Here is a 21,528-nt window from a genome sequence, read left to right on the forward strand (position 1 = left end):
TAGCAAACACTTCCCAACTCATTCTCTGAGGCCAAAGACACTGCGAAAGAAAGAAAGAAAGAAAGAAAGAAAGAAAGAAAGAAAGAAAGAAAGAAAGAAAGAAAGAAAGGAAGAAAGAAATGACAAAATCTAAAGACCAATATCTCTCATGAACAAAGATGCAAAAATCCTTAACAAAACATCAGCAAACCAAATTTAGCAACATATAAAAAGGTTTATAACACATAAATATGACCAAGTGGGATTTATCTCAAGATTTTGAGTTCAACATCTGGAAATAATTAGTATCTCATATTAAGAGAAAGGCAAAACCACACGATCATCTCAATAGATAAAAGAAAATAGATGGTACACAATCTAACACCTATTCATGATACAAAGTCTCAACAAACTAGGAATAGAAAGGAATTTCCTCCATCTGTGTTAAGAACATAAATACCCTACAGCTAACATCACATGGAGGGTAAAAGACTGAATGCTTTACTTTTTAAGTTCAGAAAAAGGCAAGGATATCCACTATCACCACTTCTATTCAACACTGTACTGAAGGTTCTAACCAGGGCAAAGGTAGGGAGAGAGAGAGAAAGAAGTAGGGAGGGAGAAATACAGGGAGGGAGATAGACAAAGAAAGACATTAAAAAGAAAGAAGGATAACTATCCTAACTCTCAGACTACATGACCTCCTATGTAAAAAATCCTAAATACCCCCCTCCCCCACAAAATAGCATTTTTCCTATTCTGTAATAGTAAACTATTCTAATATGAGTTTAGTAAGACCATAGGACTCAAGATCAATATACAAAAATGATTTGTATTTCTATACAAAAATACCATTTAAAAATATTGTCTTTGTTGTATCAAGAAACAAACAAAATGTTGACAAAAGTTAAAGAAGATCTAAATTAACTGAGAGAGATAACTTCATGGAATGGAAGGCTCAGTATTTTAAGACAGCTCTTCTTTCTAAATAAACCTACAGATTCAGTAAAATCCCTATAAAAATACTAGAAGCTATTTTGGAAATTGACAAGGGTATCCTAAACTTTATGTGGAAATACAAAGGACCAAGAATAGCCAACACAACTTTGAAAAAGAGCAAACTTGGAAGACTTACCCAATTGCAAAACTTATTTTGATCCAGTAATCAAGACACTGTGTTATCACCATACAGTTAGGTATCTTTAAAAAAAAAATGAAAAAGAACAGAAAGGCAAGAAAAAATGTACAGTCAATTGATTTTTGACAAAGTTGCAAAGGCAATTCAATGGCGAAAAGATCGTTTTCTCAAAAACAGCAGAGACAACCGGAAATCTACCTGCAAAAAAATAAAAAACAAAAAACAAAAACTTGGGCCCACGTGGCATACACAAAATACACCTCAAAATGAATCACAAATTAAGATTTAAAACCATAAAACATCTAGAAGAAAACAAAGGAGAAAATCTGTGGCCTTCAGTTATATAAAGATTTGTGAGATACCATACTAAAAGCAAGCTTCCTAAAAGAAAATAATGGTACCATCACAGTACCATTGTGCTTCAAAAGACAGTAATTTTTGAAGTCAGTATCTAGAATGTATATATTTTTTTAAATTCAGTAGGAAGACAAACAACACCGATATGGGCAAAACATTTGATTAGACATTTAACCAAAGAAATTATACCAATGGCTAATACGCACAAGAGAAGATGCTTAACATCACCAGTCATCGGGGAAATGTGAACTAAAACCCAAGATACTACTTTACATCCACCAGGATGGTCATGATCAAAAAGAATGCCAATACCTAGTGTTGGTGAGAACGTGAAGAAGCGTGAAGCCTCATATGTTGGTCAAATGTGAGATAGCATAGCCTCTTTGTTCAACAGCACAGCAATTCTTTAAAAAGTGAAACATATACTTAGTATATGACACGGCAATTCCTCTGCTAGGAATCTACCAAGGAGAACTGGAAATATATCCAACACAATCACTTATATGCAGATGTTCATTGCAACATTATTCAGGACAGCCAAAGTCTGAAATCAGACTTTGTTTCCAGTGTCTATCAACTAGTAAATGGAAAAAAAAACAAAACAAAACAAGAAACACAGTATATATGTGCAATGAAACACTGTACTAAAAATGAACAAATTACTCATACATGCAACAACATGGATAAACCTCAAAAACATTATGCCGAACAAAAAAGACTACATATTTGTATGATTACGTTTTTAAGAAAGGTCAAGAAACGACAAATCTATATAGATGTATGTAGGCCAGTGGTTGCCTGGGATCAGGAGTAGGAGCAAAGATTGATCACAAATGGGCACAGGAAACTTTGTTTGGGGCCGGGGGAGGCAATAAAGTGTTCTAAAATTCTACTGTTGTGATAGTTGCACATACACTAACTAAAAATTACTATGCTGTATACTTATGAAAAATGTTAATATGAATTAAGAGCATCTTTAAAACAGAGGAGGTGGGCAATGAATTCCAAACAGCTCTTCAGCTTTTAATTTAACTGAGACTGAAAGCTACCAGCTAAAACAAAAGGATCAATTAAAGAAAGATTCTGAACAATTTGTAACTCAAAGGGCCAATTCCCCCTCCCCTCCAAGAAGGTACCACTCTAGCAGTCAATGGTATCTCATCTATGGTAGGAGACACCTTTTGTTAGTTCAGGTGCAATCTTTCCTGCTAACAAAAATTAAAACGTGGTAAATGGGCACTTGAGGCATGGAGGTCACTATAATGAATATATAATTCACCAAGTAACAAATACCTTGTCCTCTCTATAGAATACGGTAACTGGATGGTAGCATGGCACTATGCAGACATTTTAACTTTATAGGCATTTAAAGATTGAAAGACCCGGAATGAGCCTCAGCAATACTGGTGTCAGAATCCGAATTTGTCCAACACACTTTAAAAGGCAGTTTATGGTCAGGAAGCAGTTCCAGAGAAAAGACAAACAAACAAACAAAAACAAAAACAAAAAAAACCCACAAAAATTAGACATCTCATTTATAACTACAAGAGCAAAGCAAACTCCAGATAGTTGTGACTTGAGTTATGACTATGTTCTATAATGCTAATTTATAGAGAAAGCCCTAATGGCATTTTGTCCATCACTAAAATTATCGTTCAATATTTGAAATTCTCTAGCAGACTGTTTCAGTGTGAAGAGAGAAAAAAAAAAAACTCATATTTTCCCACACTAAACTGAACTGAAGTTGAAGTCAAATGATATACTCTTGACAGCCAGGTAAAATTTGTCTTTCAATGGTGTCATTATGGCATAGTAAGATTAATAAATATATTTTCAACTTTTCAATCATCGTGTCAGGAGAAAATGGGCACATGTCTAGGAAAAATAAAGGAGTCTGGAAGCTGATCTGACCACAGAAAATCAGAGGTTAATTCCGTATTCTTTTAAAATTATTTCCTAGCATTTGTTTTGTGGCTTCTAATTAATAAGACAGACCTGGGGTGGGGATGGGGGGGGAATAAGACAGACCTGGGGATATTTCTAGGGATTGAAAAAGAAATGTGTTATTATTGTTCATGCTTTTCCTCAGTTCCAACTCTGAGAACACAAGTGAAAATGAGTAACAATGCCATTGCTCTGTTGTGGGGATGATGTATTTCAAAACCTGGACTCCTTCCACAATATTATTAAAGTTCTTTGAAGCGTTGCTGCTAAGAAAAAAATATCAAAAGAACTCATGTTATTTATTGTTTCTCCAATCCACTGTTATTTCAGGTTGTGCCTAAGCTAATCAGTTGGTTTTATCTTGGAAGCCATTGGCACAGCAGAGCACTATCACATGTGTATATAAAAGATATTAGTAGACCCAGGTAGTAAAAACTTGATTCCAAACTTCAGTGACTCTGAAAAGGAGACTCACGATTTTAAAACAAGAACAGTTTATAAAGAAAAAAGCAGATCCCCAAGTCATATTTTAGGGAGATGTTATACCAGCAGGTTTCATATTTCTTTAAAACTATTAAACCTACTGATGTCCAGTACCTTCTTTTCTAAGGCCATAAGTGAGGAGGAGAACAGATAGGAAGGAGGTTACAAGTGTGTAGAGCAAAAATAATAATCATGGCTTACACTGAAGCTGAAGATAGAAAAATTTTACATGGATTGTCATTTAATCCTTACAAAAAAGTGTTTGAGGTAGGCAGCCTAAGCTGTCAGAGAATTGCTTTAAGTCGGTCCTGATAAGAGGATGACTCTTCATGGTTGAAAAGTCAGATTCCCCTCTGCTTCTCTTTGAAATTGCCTGAATTCATTGAATCAAAGGGATGATAGCAACTTTCATGACCCACTGACTTCCTATAAATTTACACATGTTAAAGATGACTTAATAAGGAGTATAAATACTAATTATTCATCTGGGTTTCTTAATTTCCAGATGAATTAACCTGAGGCTCAGATTACAGGGATTTACTAAAATCACGGGTCTGAGACGCCTCTCGCCCAGGCTACCTCCACTTTCCCACACACTATCACCTTATAATGTGGAGAAGGAAGCCATGGGCCATTCGTCCAGTTTCTAACAGCCCTCTTTACACACATGGCCCCTCCATACAAAGAGGCTTTGGAATCTATGTCAATACATTAGATTCACAGGACTAGATGTAACGCCCCAAGCTGCACATTGCACCGCAACAAATTTCCTCTAAAACTCACCACAATGCCTCCAAAGACTGATGTGACAAACTTCCAAATTCTCCAAATAGTTAGATTTGAATGACCTAAAGATGCAAGTACAAATTAAGAGATTCATAATTCACCCTTAATTCCCAATGCTGAATCTGTTCTTTTTTAAATAATGAACTAATTCATTCATATTTAATGCCTGACATCTGATAAAGAAACGTGATGAAAAGAAGGTGAGCTTTAAGGAAAGATAAAAACACAGAAATGCCACATGGGCAGAGAAGAAAAGAGAGAGAGGAAACTATGTAAGGCATAGGTGATCACTTAGAAGATGCAGAGGGAGCCAAATAGAGGGACTCAAAGCTGGGTCAATCCACCTGGAAGAGTCCCTCCTGACCTCTAAAGTCTGCTGAATTGAAGCCTGCCACTGATGACTGCATATGATGCCTCTCGGTGACATTCCCCCTTCTGGTCTCATTCACTCATTACTACACAATCACAAGGCAAGTTCTCTGGAACTAGGATGATGGCTTTCTGATCCATTAGTATTTACCAAACTGCTCACAAGCATGTTCTGCCTCTAATCACATGGTTAACCAGTGACTGATAACACAAAATGACAAAGATCCTGTTTAGCAGAAGTATTACAGTTCATTCTGCAAATGATTTACTGTCATTCAGCTACACAATCAGCTCTTGGTTTTCGTTTCTTGGGTATCTGGCGTTTTATTTTGTTTTTTTGGATGGCAGGTATTGAGTGCACAGCCAAAACAGTTAAATCATCATGAAAGCCTTCACCGTTGGACCAAGGAATATCCTAAATTATTTAAAAATAGCACTTTCTTAGGGTGCCTGGGTGGCTCAGTCGGTTGAGCGTCTGACTTCGGCTCAGGTCATGATCTCACAGCTTGTGAGTTAAAGCCCCACATCATGCTCTGTGCTGACAGCTCAGAGCCTGGGGCCTGCTTTGGATTCTGTGTCTCCCTCTCTCACTCTGCCCCTCCCTGGCTCATGGTCTCTCTCTCAAGAATATATAAAACATTAAAAAAAATTTTTTAATAAGTAAAAAAGAAATGAAACTAGCACTTTCTTATCAAAGCCCCATAAAAAATTAGAAACTTTAGACAACATGGAGTTATTCATTGATAAGAACAGCTATTATGGGGAAAATAATGAATAATAAGGTCAAATTTATCAAGAGAATCCTAATTTTTAACCTTGGTTTTCTTTCCTCTTTCCATGTGTTAAGAAAATACAAACTTGGGATTTGGAAACATAGTAATTCAAAAACGTTATTCCTCTGGTTAAGACTCCATGACATAATGTTACTGACCACAGTTCCAATTGGGGCCAAGAAGAACTTCCCAAATGACCCCTTCTGGCAAACCCAGGTGAATAAGCAGAACTATAACCCTAAGGATGAGAGGATTGCTGTCCTATTCTAAGAAAAAATCCTGCCCTATTGCTTTATTTTTAAGCTGTCACTGCCATGTTTAAGTTACAATGGCATCTTCTCAATGAGCACATTTTCCTATTACTGGAATTGGCAGGGGGCCTTGACCTGTGAGTCATCATTTCATTATGTCTATTCCTCACCATGGTACACAAATGAAATAAATACAAGCCAGATGAAATAAAGGGGGAAAATCTGTAGCAATAACTATAAATTGAATTAATTTTTCTCAAATCTACAAAATATATAAAGCAATTAACATTGGTAATAACATATTCTACTGCAGGCACATTTTCAAAAATATAAACTTCAATTTTAAAGGCCAACACTGCTCACACCCTTCTAGCCAAACACTTCACTTCTGTAAAACAGAACCAACAGTTTTAATATTCTCTAAATTAAAAGGACAGAATAATTTCAAATTTAAATCACCTACAAATATGGACAAAAACATACACTAAACAACTTCGTTCTTTTGCAACAAGCTTCAAGAAGGGGTAGCAATCACTGAACATATAAATACATATAATATATATGTGAAAAATATTATTTAAAACACCATGTGTAATCAAACAGAAATAATAACAATTCATTCAGACTAAAATACCCAAGCATGCCAAGTTGGAATTTTCAAGTTTATCCTTAGAAGCTTTCAAATCACTGAATCTAAATGATGAAAACAGCACTTGTATGAGTTTCCTAAGTCATGGGATCCAGTTATCCTGAATAAACGGGCATCGTTCCCTATTTCCCAAGTGTTTTGCTTAAAATGTTTCCATTGAATTTCAAAATTATAAAAAGCAGTTCTAAAACGAATGCTACAGAAAATCCTCAAAAATGTCTTTGGCTCTGCTTTCAGGGGGCTAGTCTCTCATTTATTTATCATGGCAGGCATGTCAGAATACGTGAGTACTCATTCACTGAGTTTTTAATTGTCTCTACAACTCATCTTTCCTTTAGCCCACAGGAGCCTGTTCATTTCCAAAAGTCAACAGCTTTCCCTAAAATGTTTGTGAACAAGCTGAATCACCTAGAAGAAGTTCACTTTTTTAAAAATTTTTTTAACATTTTATTTATTTTTGAGAGAGAGAGAGAGACAGAGCATGAGCAGGGGAGGGCAAAGAGTGAGGGGGGACACAGAATCTGAAGCAGGCTCAGACTCTGAGCTGTCAGCACAGAGCCCAATGCAGGTCTTGAACCCACGGACTGCGAGATCGTGACCTGAACCGAAGTCAGATGCTTAACTGACTGAGCCACCCAGGCGCCCCATACTTTCCTTGTCACAAAATACCAAAAAGCTCTACTGGCAGTTGATACACACAAAGGTCCACTGCAGAAGAATATCATTTATATCATTTATTTTTGTGTTTAAAACAATAATGACTAACTTTTCTTCACACTCCTATTTTAATGTTGACTTCCTCTAAAAAAAAAAAAAAAAAAAAAAAGCTTTACCCGAGGGCACATATTTGTGTCAACTATTTAAGATTCTTCTTTTATCTTTTCATTTCTTAATAACCCAGATTTTCCAAACAGGGATTCCAAGAAATTAATAACAATTCCTAGTGTTGATGCTGTTCTCCAAGCAGTGAGCCTGTTCTAAAGGAACGAGTCCCTGTGTCAATGCTACAATCTATTGAGAAAAGCACTCTTGAAGTAGCCACTTAATTTCCAACTCTTAGAAAATCCATTATTCTGCACACTGAGACAAAAATAGGATGCAACCAAGACGTTCCTAAATTATGACATTTAGAACAGAGCATATTCAAAGTGGAGCTAGCTTTCCACCCATAGTTATTTAAGGAGAAGGTGAGCAGGCCCCACACTGTTGGAATCCACCTTTCCATTTCTCTCCTGTTTGCCTTCAGTTGGTAGAAATATTCATGGGTTTACAGGATCAGGTTCTTGGTGAGTCCTATCATTTTTGTAATTACTGTGGCTGGTATTAATAAGTGTCTTCTTTTTATATGCTGAAATAAATTAATGAAAGAGGCAGACACTATGCAAAATGGCTGGGAATAAGGCCAAATCCTTTTCCATACATCCAGGGACCAGTAATTTTCTAAACGGCACTTTAAGCTCTCTCGCCTAAATAATTACAAGTACCGCCGGCATGTAATTTACAGAAATAATTATGCACTCTTCCAGTCCCCATCACCCATCTCGAGCCCATGGCCACTCACCTTGTCTTTATTTTCAGTGCCGGAAGCCTCAGGCTTGGTCCTGATCACAAACGGGGTGGACAGTCGCAACAGGACCCTCTCAAAGGCGGCACTGACCTTTGGAGAAACGATCTCGAAGCAGTCCTCAAACCTGAGCACTTTGTGGGTGTCGCAACGCAGCTGCTTCCGCAGGCCTTCCCCCAGCTGCAGGACGGACATGTGGGCGTCGAACATCAAGTGGAAAGGGAAGGCCCTGCAGAAGGTGCTGATGCTGATTCTGAGGTCGGCAGGGACTCGGGAGGCTCCCCGGGGAAGGTTCTTCACGGCATCACTATTGTCACATTCTTTGATGAGGAAGGTAAGACAGCTACAGTTGCCTGGGTTCGAACCATCGGAGCACAGTTTCTCATTGGCCACCTGCTCCACGCTGACGTCCAGCCGGTAGATCTTCTTTCCCGCAGCCTTGATCATGCCCAGCATCGCGAAGCCCACAACGTGGTGAGGACGGAAGTAGTGAAGCAGAAGGGCGCCCTCGGGGAGCTCCTTGCACAGGAACGATGGGGACTCCAGCGTGGCCTGTTTCCCAAAGGAAGTTCTGATGTGTTCCAACAGAGCATCAAAGCCATTAAAAAAGTCCTGCAAAGTGCCACCTACGGCTCGAAGGACTCTCTCATTCTCATCAAAGCATATATTAAAGAACTCCTCACCAAATCTTTCTTGAAGTTCCTCGAACTTCAAACCTAGAGGTAAATGGGAAGCAGATGTTAGTCAAGTGCAATAAAATAATCAAATTTATAGCTTTTTTTTGAATGCTCATCAAATGAGATAACTAGGCAGTGAAGCTGGAGAGGTGTTTCCCTTGGGCCCACAGATTCCCAGAGAGATTAATTCATTTTGAATTAGAGAAAGAAAATTTCAATCTACCTTCTGGGGGCTTCTAAGATGTTGATGGGCATAAGCTTCCTTTATGTTTGTTTGCTTTTGTTTTTAAGTAGACTTTATTTTTTAGAGCAGTTTGAGATTCACAGCAAAAGTGAGCACAAAGTATAGATATTTTCCATAGAACCCTCTTTCCACAAACGCACAACCTCCCCACCCCACCCCACCCCACACATACAATCAGTCATGCACTACAGTGGTGCATCTGTTACAATCAATGAACTATAATGACACAACACAGTCACTCAGTCGTTAGTTTACAGTAGGGTTCACTCTTGGTGTTGTATGTCTTTGGGCTTGGACAAATGTGTAGGGATATGTGTCCACCATTACAGCATCACACAGAGTAGTTTTGCTGCTCTAGAAATCCTCTGTGCTCTGCCTGTTCATGCCTCCCCCCTTACCTCAACCCCCTGTAGCACAAACTTTCTAAATGCTGCTAATTTAGCTGCAACAGTTTGTTTTCCATTTGCTATAATTATCACAAACAAGATCTTTTTCTTAATGGTTTCCCTCATCGGTAAAGAAACTTTTCAGAAGCAGCTATCAGCTTGTTTCTCTGTCGTGCCCATCCACTATTACTATTTGACTTATCAAAATTCTTATGTTAAGTGGGAAATGTCAACCAGAGAGGGAATTTATGGTACTTGAGCAGAGAAGGGTAATGGATTATCTAGTGTGAACAGAAGGAATGAAGTGAGACACTAGGGAGAGAGGGACAAAACAAGAAACTAAAAATGGCAGAAGGGTGGATGGATTTGCATTCTTTCACCCACAAAACTGAGAGTAACCAAGAGTCTGTAATCTCAAAAGAAAGAGTTAAAAGTCTTTGTCTTCCCAGTTCACAGTCACTCCCACCTGCCATGGCGAGAGGAACTCTATCTTATAATAATGGAGGTATAATGAATGGTACACACACACACACACACACACACACACACACACACAATGCAATGCACTATGTAGAAATTAGAACCAGTCACATGTGATCTAGTTAGATCCATCCTTAAGGATGATCTGAGAGAAAATATGGAGGGAATTTACGGTCCATAGAGGAAGGATACAACACCCATGTATGATTGAGGGTGTAGACTAAAGGAAACTTCTATACAGAGTCAGTCTGTTGCTTCTCCTTTGACTTTGGCTGAAATCAACACATTTTAAGTTCATATATTCATATTTTCTTGCCTCGTCTACTCCATCTTGCAAGGAGGTCCTGAAGATAAGGCCAGACTGGGAAAAAAACAGAAGGTCACTCTGCCAGTGTCCTATTCAAGGGCAGAGCCATCTGGGCTGTCTATGGCTCGCTTTGCTATCTATTCCTACATTTATTATTCCCTAAGGGTTCTCCCCATGCAGAAATCAGGGAATAAAGCAGAGTCAACACTACTATTTGAAAAACACAGTCAAAAGACACCAAATATTTTTTGAGAGAGTATTAGAGAGTATAAACTTTGTGACAGCCAAGTGAAGTAGTCAGTTGGACAAAAAAAGTGAAATGAATGTGAAAATCAACGTGAAATGAAAAAAAAAGTAGAAAACCTAAGAGAAAAAGAGTCCTTTTATTAAGAAGAATTTCATATTAATTTTACTTTCACAGGTTTGACATTCAAGTCAAGCTGACAAAGTCACCTATCAAGATAAAAACATGAGCGCACATCTTACATGGTCATGGTACAAGATTGCCCTTCAACGTAGGCTGCAATCACGAGCAGTAAGACCAGCTCAACTGATGATAATAGCATTTATCTGTCCAGTTCTCCAGCGTGGAAGAAAAAAAGGTGGACGACACTCACTGCAATTTGGCTCCTGTCCCAATGGCTCCACTGAAACTACTTTTGCAATTGCTTAAAGCAATACATACTGCTTCATCCCTACCTTAGTTAACCTGGTTTGTTGTTTTTCTTTTAATTTGACTGTATCATCATCTTACTCTCCTAAATCTCCCTTCTCTTGGCTTCTAAAAATATACCATTGGTTTGATTACTGACAGTCTGAAGACTCGTTCCCTAAAATGTCTTCCTACACCATATCTCTGTATCACCATCGATACATAACTAAAAAGTCCTAATACAAATTAAATGTATATCCCTTCAAATGTATATCCCTTCTTGGTTGCTATCAAATTTTTCAATTACAACATTCTAATTAAAACTAAATTCAAAATAAATAAAAATTCCTATAAGCTGATTATACTCCCTGAACAACAAAATTCAATGAGTCACTAAAACATCCCATGAATTGCTTCTATATTTTGAAGAGTTCTATCTTAAAAGGACTCAGAGTCTTTATGCGCAAAAAAGAAAAAAAAAATTTCTTCTAACTTGCTTTTTTTTTATAACATTGAAAACGCCCTCAGAGTTATTAAGAATAGAGATTAAACATAATATAGTAAGCTTATGTTCTATTTTCATTGCCAGAATCCCAAAAAATCATCCAGAAAATAACAAGTAAATTCACCAGGAGCACAAAATAAAAACTACTCCGTGAGTACAGCATTCTATCTGCTAGGAATCCCTGCTATCTTACAAAGCACTTCTCTACCTGAGGGTACAAGGGCTGTTAATTCTGAAATAAAGACACCGAGGCCTGCCCGGATACTAGAGTCACTTGTACCAACACAGAAAAGCTAGAATATTTCTACTATCACACCCAAATACTACACATGGTAATTCTATAAAATCACAGTACTCAATTAACTAATTAAGATTTTGGGGGCACCTGGGTAGCGCAGTCAGTTAAGCGTTCAACTCCTGATTCTGGTACAGGTCATGGTCTTATGGTTTGTGGGCTCCAGTCCCACATCAGGCTCTGTGATGGCAGCACAGAGCCTGCTTAGGATTCTCTCTCTCTCATTCTCACTGTCTCTCTCTGTCCCTCCCCTCCATGTCAATCTCTCTGTCTCTCTCTAAATAAACATTAAAAAAAAAGACTTTTGTTTTCACAATTATTAAACTTCACAGGATCATAAAAGAAGTTCTTCAAGTTGGAAACATGTAAAACTAGGGAAAGATCACTGTAACTTTTACAAATAGTTCCATTTTAAACCTTATCTCAAAATTCAGAAAGCACGGAGAAAGTAGTTCAACTCAGACAAGTGGTACAGTTCTCACTTCCAATATCCCACTTACGAGGATGCAAACCCCCTACTTACAGCAAATCACATAAAACATACAGACCATGCTCATGTGTTCCTGTCAGAAGATGCTATGACAGCTTGACCTTTGGGTCTATAAGAATATGTTCCTCTAGAGGCAAAACTTACAATAAATGTGCTTTCATTAACAAGTTAAAATTTTAAATTACTGTTGGGGCACCTGGGTGGCTTAGGTGGTTAAGCGTCCGACTTCGGCTCAGGTCACAATCTCCCGGTTTGTGACTTCGAGGCCCACATTGGGGCTCTCTGCTGTCAGCATGGAGCTTGCCTCAGATCCTTTGTCTCCCTCTCTCGCTGGCCCTCCCCCTCCTTCCCTTCCTCTCTCTCCCTCTCTCAAAAATAAACATATAAAAAATAAAAAATTAAGTAAAAATTTAAAAAGTATCTAAAACCACAGTCATGCCACATTTAAGGGTACCTAGACACCTAGACACATTCTTTTCTGATATGAGCCTCTAGGGATAATTAAGTCACAGTGTGATTAGGCTGTGACAGAGGCAAATGGGAATACTTATGGACAATGGAGAAAAGAATGTGTGACCCCCTCCTCCACAGGTTTTCCTGTTTGCCTCTGTTAGAGGCATGGGTTTGAGCCCCATGCCTCTGATAGCGTCTGAAGAAGAACTTGAATAAAAGTGGGTGTTCAAAAACCCAACAAGGAAGGCACAGTCACGCTGACAGATGGACAGTAATGGAATACAGATGAACCAGAGAAGTGGGAGAGCCCAGCCTGGTCAGGGATGGGCAAACGGTAAGTGGATAACATCTGGGGAATAGGAATGAGGGGGTGAGCTGTTAACTGATGGGCAACACCGAGCCTGGACTTTTGAGCACTAAGACCAGAGTCAAAGGCACCAGTCAGAGAGATGCTATAATGTCTTTAAAAGCCTACATTGACTGAACTAGAGAGGTCCCAGTGAGAAGAATATTAAGCAATGTGCCAAATATTTTCATACATCACTTTACACTTTAAAAAATTCTTATCAAGTAGATATTTTTAATTGTCTTCATTTTACAGGTGAAAAATGTTAAGACATTTGCCCAAGTTCACACAACTATACGTAGCAAAGGTAGGTCTCAAGGTGAAGTCTGTCTGATACCACATCTTGTGAAATAAACACAGAGGAAAACATCTGTGCGAGGGAAGAAATGCACAGTCTTGCCCACTGTTATTTAATCAATGCCTAGCATTCTGCCTGTCATTTAGGAGATGCTTAATACGTATTAGCTGGATGGTCAATGAATTAATGTATCACTGAAGTCAACAGAAAGCAGTTATAAGGAGCAGTCAACAGCTATCAAATGTCACAGTGAAGTCAAGTAAAAGAAAGACAGAAAACTGTAAAATGGATTGGTCAGCACTTTGGGGACCTTTGACAGCAATTTTAATGGAGGAGTGGGGCAGACTACTGGGTGTAAGGGGTTAAGGAGTGCGTGACAAGTAAAGTAAAACAAAAAGTTTTCAGCTGAATTAATATTATTGGAGAGCTAAAATTACTTCCTTTATAAAACTGTAACAAATCTGACCACTATACTTGGAAAAGGAAATATTACCTTCATTGAGAACCAAGTAATTAGAGAGAGGTAGCACCAAATACACAGCATTGTACATTTGGGGTCCTGGATCCTCTAGGGGAAGATGTATCAATAAAAGAGTACAATTAGTGTTTTTTAGATCCAGAGACCATCCTTGTCACCCAGGAAGGGCACGGGTCTCCACTAACACAGGAAAACACCAAAGCAGCAAGTGTATCCTTATGTGGACCAAATATCAACTGAGGAGGTGAATACCTACCAGCTACTCACTTCTGTGAGCTGCAGATGCCCCATAATTATCTTTTAATTATTTAGGCTCCATCAAATTCACATTTCAGTAATGTAACTCAAGCACAACTATATCTCAAGTCCATATTGTAAAGACATTCCAATATTTTAAGGAGATAATCATCCTCTTAGAGAAACCATTTTTTCAGCTTTCCTTCCTCCGCTATAAATGACATATAATATTGTATAACTTTAAGGTGTACAAAGTGTTCTTTTGATGTATTTATATATTGCAAAACAATTACTCTCATAGTGTTAGCTAACACTTTCAATATGCCACATAATTTTGTGTATATATATATATATATATATATATATATATATATATATAATTTTTTTTCTTTTTGGTAGTGAGAACATTTAAAATCTACTCTCTGAACAACACCCAAGCATATAATACATCATTGTTAACAATGCTCACAAAGCTGTGCAATAGATCCCAACAACATATTCATCTTCTAACTGGAAGTTTGTACCCTTTGACTAACATCTCCCCAATCCCCCACCTCCCAGACCCTGGGAATCGCCATTCTGTGAATTTGGCATTTTTTAGATTCCACATAGAAGTGACAGCATATAGTATTTGTCCAGAAACAATACTTTTATCAGGAAGACCCTAAGGTTTTTGTGAGCTAGTTTGAAAGCCAGATGACACTTTAATAAAAATATTATTCTAGTGTCTTGCCAATCTATAAAGAAATGACTGAAGTTGGTCTCAGCCTCCCAGGGAGACTTACCGGTAAATACTATATGCATATGTCTAAATAATAACAAAGGAGAAAGGCTCAAAAGAAATGCCACTGGAAGTGGAAGGTATTATGCTGAGGGAAATAAATCAGTCAGAGAATGACAGATATCATAGGTTTTCACTCGTATGTGGATCTTGAGAAATTGAACAGAAGACCATGGGGGAAGGGAAGGGGAAAAAATAGATACAGAGAGGGAGAGAGGCAAACCACAAGAGACTATTAAATACAGAGAACAAACTAAGGGTGGATGGGGCGCAGGAGAGAGGGGGAAATGGGTGACGGGCATTGAGGAGGGCACTTGTTGGGAAGAACACTGGTGCTGTATGGAAGCCAAGTTGACAATAAATTATATTCATGAGAAAAAAAAAAGAAATGCCATTGCCTGAATTGTAATTTTAAAGAAAACTGTTTTCAATCTGATCTATCAATGCAGTTTCATTTGAATCTCTGTTGGGGTGATATAAAACCTCTGTAGTTTCAGGATATTCTGGAGTTAAGTAAGTAACAGTATAGGTATAATAGTGAAAAGAAAGATCCTTATCAATCTTGGCCTTAATCTGTGAAGAGTTAAACAATGAGTTTCTACTATTTTAGAAGCAAATTGTTCTCCTTTTACTGCATTTGTGGCATCTCTGCCCCTCTCCAAAAGGAACACAACTATGTCATATATTTACTTTTAAATATAAGTGAACCAAAATTAATTGTTTCAAATTTTATGATATAGTTAAAGAAAACAGAGTATACATTCAGATTTTTTTTTTTAAAAATAGGGTTTTAACATCTTTGAGCTAACAAAGAATTTGCTAACAACAGGGAACTCTCTAATATATTTAAGATTAATTACTGAATACCCAAAGGAGTAGGTATTATCAAAGGCAAATTAAGTGCTTCAGGGACATTTGTGATGGTTAAGTTTAAAGTTTTTAAATTGGAGAATATGCTAAGATATACTTTAAAATATGCATAGGATATAAATTTTAATAGTGAGAAATATGGCATAATAGAGGTGAAGCCAGACTCTATAATCTGGGCTACATTTACAGTCTGGGATACATTTTTCACCAAGAAACTACGCCTAAAAAGCAGCGCATCCTATGGAAATGATGAAATAGAGATAACTGGGTGTCAAATGTTGTATGATTGGAAATTTTTAATATGTAAGTTAAGAGATTAATCTAAGTTTTAAAAAAAGAGCATCATAAAATTACACTCCAATATTATCAGTTGTTTCTCTTCCCTTTCAAACAGCAAAGCCTATCTGTGTGCCTTTCTTATAAAATACCAGATATCCCCTTGTATTATATATATTTGTCTGGATTCCTCTGTTGACTATAAAACAGATTTAATAGCACAATTCATGAAAAGTACGACCTCTAAAAACAGTGTGATCTAGAATGAGAAGAAAAAACCAATGGAGGAAGAAATATAAACCCAAAATAGAATTTCCCCCTGAGCTGTAGAAAATCCTGCATCTTTAGATGGAAAGGCACAAGTTCCAGCCAGATTTAATAAGGGCACACGCGCACGCACACAAACACACACACACACTAACACACGGGATAATGGGATACAGGATAATGACAGATTATCTGCAAATTAATAAGTGTTAAATAAAAATTCATGAAATAAGGGCAAAGAGAAACTATTGACTCCTCCAAGATGTATTTTATCCATAATCTGGAGCTAAGCAATCGGAGTAAAATCCAGGAGTTGGGAGGTTGGGAACAAAGGCATTATCAGCATTCTAAAAGTCTCTTCTCAGTGGAATCAGGGTGAGGAGAGACAAAATACAGTCTTAGTAGGAAAACAGGTAATAATTTGTTTTAAGACCATGAGACAAACGTGGGTCTAATTTGAGTAACAGCAAATGAAGGTAATCAGTTATGGGCAAGCACAGTAGAACTTTCAAATTATGAAGGTAAAAACATATGTTTATATTTAAGTTTATTTGCAGAGAGAGAAAGAGTAAGCATGCACACCAGCAGGGGAGAAGCAGGGAGATGGAGAGGGAGAGGAAGAGGGAGAGACAGAATCCCAAGCAGGCTCTGAGCTGTAAGCACAGAGCCCCACGTGGGGCTCATACTCACTAACTGTGAGATCATGACCTGAGCCAAAATCGAGTCAGACACTCAAACAACTGAGCCACCCACACACCCCTGCACATATGTTGATTCAACTTCATCAATACAGAAAATGATAAGGAAAGAGGTTGGAAAATAATCAGAAATCAGGACAGAAGAAAGAAAATCAAGTAAATTATGCATTTCTGTAAGTATAAGCAAAACCTCCCGTCAAATGGCAGGAACTCTCTTTTCATCCACAAGAGGGGCACTTATAAAAAGTGATTTAAAAATAAATCAGTAGGCAACGACTTCCAGAAAACTACAAGAAAAATAAGCAAGGAGCAGGATTAATATCAAGCCAGGCAGAATTTAAGCTAAAAATGTAAATCAGGATAAAGAGAGACATTATATAACAAAACCACAAAATATAAAGAAGACTTAAACCAATCAACATTGCCGTTAAACACACAAAGTAAAAACCATTAGGAACTGATTGCTAATGGATACATTTTTTTTTTTTATGTAGTGATGTTTTAAAATTGATTTAGTGATGGTTGTACAACTTTGGGTATACTAAAAACCCTGAAGAATACACTTTAAATGGGTACGTTTAAATTATAAGGTATGTGAATTATATTTCAATAAAGCTCATATATTTAAAAATTAAGAATGAAGGAATCCTATACAATTCTCCTGGGAAACTTTAATATAGATCTCTCAGGATCATACGCATCTAACAGAAAAGCAAAATCATAGAGAAATTAAATAACATATACAACATAACAATAAATGAACTTAATAAAAATAAAATTATAGTGGGAAACTTTAATGTGCCTTTTTCAGAATCAAAAAGATCAAAGATTAAAAAAGCAAAGTCAATGATTAATTAAATACATACCAGCAATAAAAAATAAAAACTGATCAAAAAGTAAGGTCAATGGAAAAATGAAATTAAAATAACACAAGCAAAGTCCAAACACATATATGCATAAGTATACACACACATACACACACACACACACACACATATATGCATGTGCTTTCATATATGTGTTTGCATACATAGGAAGAATTATAAAAATTCCTCAAATACTTGGTCAGAAAATTCCCGTAATATATTTTTAAGTAAAGATTTTGCAGATGACATTTTATAATAGTAATAAAAATAATAAATATTTGTAAATAACAAAAAGATAACCCAAAGTCCTATCTATTTAGAAGGTGAACAATACTCTGTTGAATTAAAGAGACAATCAAAATTAGAATTATAACTTGTAGAAAGCAATGAAAAGAAGACTACTTCATACAAATCCTGAGGCACAGCAAAAACTGTACTCAAAAACGTAATCAATGTTTCCAGCAAAAAGTAAGCAAATAAAAACTGTGAAATTAAGAAAACTGTGTTGAGTTTTTTTTTAATTTTTTTAAGTTTATTTTTGAGATAGAAAGAGCATGAGCAGGGGAGGGGCAGAGAGAGAAGGAGACACAGAATTCAAAGCAGCTCCAGGCTCTGAGATGTCAGCACAGAGCCCAACACAGCACTTGAACTCACGAACCGTGAGATCATGACCTGGACCAGAGTTGACCGCTTAACCCACTGAGCCAATCGGGTGCTCTAAGGTTTTAAAAACTTAATAGGTAAAAGCTGAAACTAAAAGAAAAATATACTAAATTAGGAATGAGAAAGAAGACATAGACACATATTAAGAAGAAATAGAGGAATCAAAAAAAATTGCAATGTTTGCCACATACAATTGCATGTGTAAATGTAATGTTAAATAGATAATTTTATGGCAAAATAGAAATGATCAAAATTCACCAAGAAATGGGCAATGTGAGTTCTGACTAGTCATTAAAATAAATAATTCCAGTTATTTAAATATTTCCAGGCCACAGAAAAAAATATTAAAATCACCCAATTATTTTTATTAAGACCACACAACTGTAATACCAAAACTTGACATAGTATAGTAAATTTCTCTTTTGAATTTCTCTTATGAATATTTACTAGAATAGTAGCAAAATGAATCTATAAATTTGTAGAATAATACATTCTGACCAAATAGTATTTATATCAGAAATAAAAACATAGATCAATGGCAGAAAATCTATCAACAAAAAAATATCATCTACATGAATAAAATTAAATGAGAAAACGGTAAAATTCTATCAGTAGTTTCTGATGAGTCTGAAATTTAATGGTCTTAATAATTTTGAGTAAAATTGGGATATAAAAAAACTGCTCCAATATAATTAAATGCTGCTTTCCAAAAACTGGAAGTAAAACTTTTGTTCAAAGGATAAAACACTAAACACATTTCAACTAAAGTCAGAGATTAGATGAGTGGGCTTGGCATCGTCTTTGCTATTCAAGGTAGGTTGGAGTTTCCAGCACATGCTAGGAGATAATGAGTATACACACTGGAAAAAAGAGTAAAATTATCTTTTTGCTAATGAAGAAGACGTAGAAAGTCTTCTGATTGGAGGCTCTTTCTTGCTTACTAGATTTCTTTACAACATACACTTTATAAAAAAAAAAAAGACTAGTATTTTAAAACTGTGCTAAAGTAGCTGAATATAAAATAAGTTTAGAATCAATAGCTTTTCTCTGTATTAGCAATAAAAAACTAGAAGTAGAAATGGGAAAATATTCTAAGTAGAAATAAAAAACTGTAGTCAACATGACTACATGAGAAAGGCATAGAACTTATATTAAGAAAAGTATTAAATCTTTTTTTTTTTTTAATTTTTTTTTTCAACGTTTTATATTTATTTTTGGGACAGAGAGAGACAGAGCATGAACGGGGGAGGGGCAGAGAGAGAGGGAGACACAGAATCTGAAACAGGCTCCAGGCTCCGAGCCATCAGCCCAGAGCCTGACGCGGGGCTCGAACTCACGGACCGCGAGATCGTGACCTGGCTGAAGTCGGACGCTTAACCGACTGCGCCACCCAGGCGCCCCAAGAAAAGTATTAAATCTTAACACAGCAAACAAAACCTAACGAATGGGAAAATATTCTGTATTTTAGAATATAAAGACATACTATTATGAAACTATATATTCCCCCAAAATTAATGTAGACGTTTAATGCATTTCCAGGCTGGCTTCTTGCCAGTATAGTAATTTTAAAATTCCTATGTAAGAATAAGTATCTAGAATAGCGCAGAATGCTTGAATAGGAATACTGGGGAGCAAACAGACACTAGAATAAATGAAAAAGACCACAGTTAAATTTCTTATTTCCATAGGGACAAACAGAGAGATCACTGAGTCAGAATAGAGAATTCAGAAGTAAAACTGTGCATATGACAAGTTTTAATGCAGCACAAAATAGTATTTTAATTCAGTGGGGGAAAGAATGGTTTACCTAATAAATGGCACTAGCCATGTGGAAAACAAAAGTAAATCCTAACTCAGATCACACACAAAATCAAACTGTAGATCACTTAGAAGCTTAAAATGTAAAAGACAAAACAATAAATACTATAGAAGAAAATCTAGGACAGTACATGTATCTCTTAATCAAAAGTGGCAAACATACAAACAGACATCAAGACATATTTGAGTTTGTAAGAGATAAGATCTAAATTTAAATAAATAAAGTAAATAAATAAAAAAATTTTAATGAAATAAATACAACTGTCAGAATAATGTGTATAGTACAATTTTATTTTCATAAAAGTTCACGTGTGGGTGTGTGCATGTGTCTGTCTCCATGTGCACGCTATACCTCCCGATAGTCTATCAGTCTCTCTGTCCTAAATACCACTTTGTTTAGGCCGCCATGATTAATAGTCTAGAATTATTTCAACAGCTTCCTAACCAACTTTTCTGCTTTCCAGTCTCTCTGCAATCCATTTTCTATGCACTCTTCGAAACCACAAATCTTCCATATCATTTCTCTGCTTAAAGCTCCCCCCCCCCCCGCCATGACTGTCCACTGCCTTTAGAATAAAATACAAACCCAGCAAAGTTTGACCCGGCTTTCCCTTTGGGTCCATCCTCACCTTCGCCAATTTCCCCGTGTCACATCTCTGCACAAGCCAGAAGGAACCACTTGGGAGTTTCCCAAACATGCTCAACAAACTCTCCCTCGTGTACAGGCTCCTGCATATGCTCGCTTTCCGTTTTCTTCTGTTTTATTTCTTTACTGGAATTCTGTTCTCCTAACCCACTTAGCTAGTCATCTGCTTAGACTCACCTTGCAGATCCACACACCAAAATTCCTCTGGAACGCTTTCCTTGACACTCAGGCTGAGCTGCCTCTGCTTTTGGGCTTCTCAAGCACACTGTGATTACCCCCTAGAATTTATCCCATGATACTTGCTGGTTTGTGCACCCCCTCACCAGACTTGACCTCTCTGAAGACAAGAGTTATATCTTATTTAACATGTATTCACTGCTTTATAGAAATTAAAGAAAACGAAGGAACACCTGCTCTAGTTGAGTCTCCGTGCTGAGTACTGGCAATACTCTACTGATCAGAACAGACATGGCTCTTACTCTTACTGAGCTACAGGAAAGAA

General features: G+C 36.9%; 1 protein-coding gene and 1 non-coding gene across 2 annotated transcripts in view; one reads left to right on the forward strand and one right to left on the reverse strand.

The window, feature by feature from the left end:
• Positions 1-21,528, reverse strand: part of GUCY1A2 (guanylate cyclase 1 soluble subunit alpha 2) — a 322,831-nt gene that overhangs the window by 237,657 nt on the left and 63,646 nt on the right. The window contains exon 4 of the mRNA XM_042957957.1: positions 8,291-9,009. Within this exon, the coding sequence (XP_042813891.1) occupies positions 8,291-9,009 (719 nt within the window). The remainder of the gene's footprint in view (positions 1-8,290; positions 9,010-21,528) is intronic.
• Positions 16,034-16,153, forward strand: LOC122231629. Its single transcript, XR_006208885.1, has one exon.

Source organism: Panthera tigris, chromosome D1, assembly GCF_018350195.1.
Source record: "Panthera tigris isolate Pti1 chromosome D1, P.tigris_Pti1_mat1.1, whole genome shotgun sequence".
Classification (NCBI taxonomy): domain Eukaryota; kingdom Metazoa; phylum Chordata; class Mammalia; order Carnivora; family Felidae; genus Panthera; species Panthera tigris.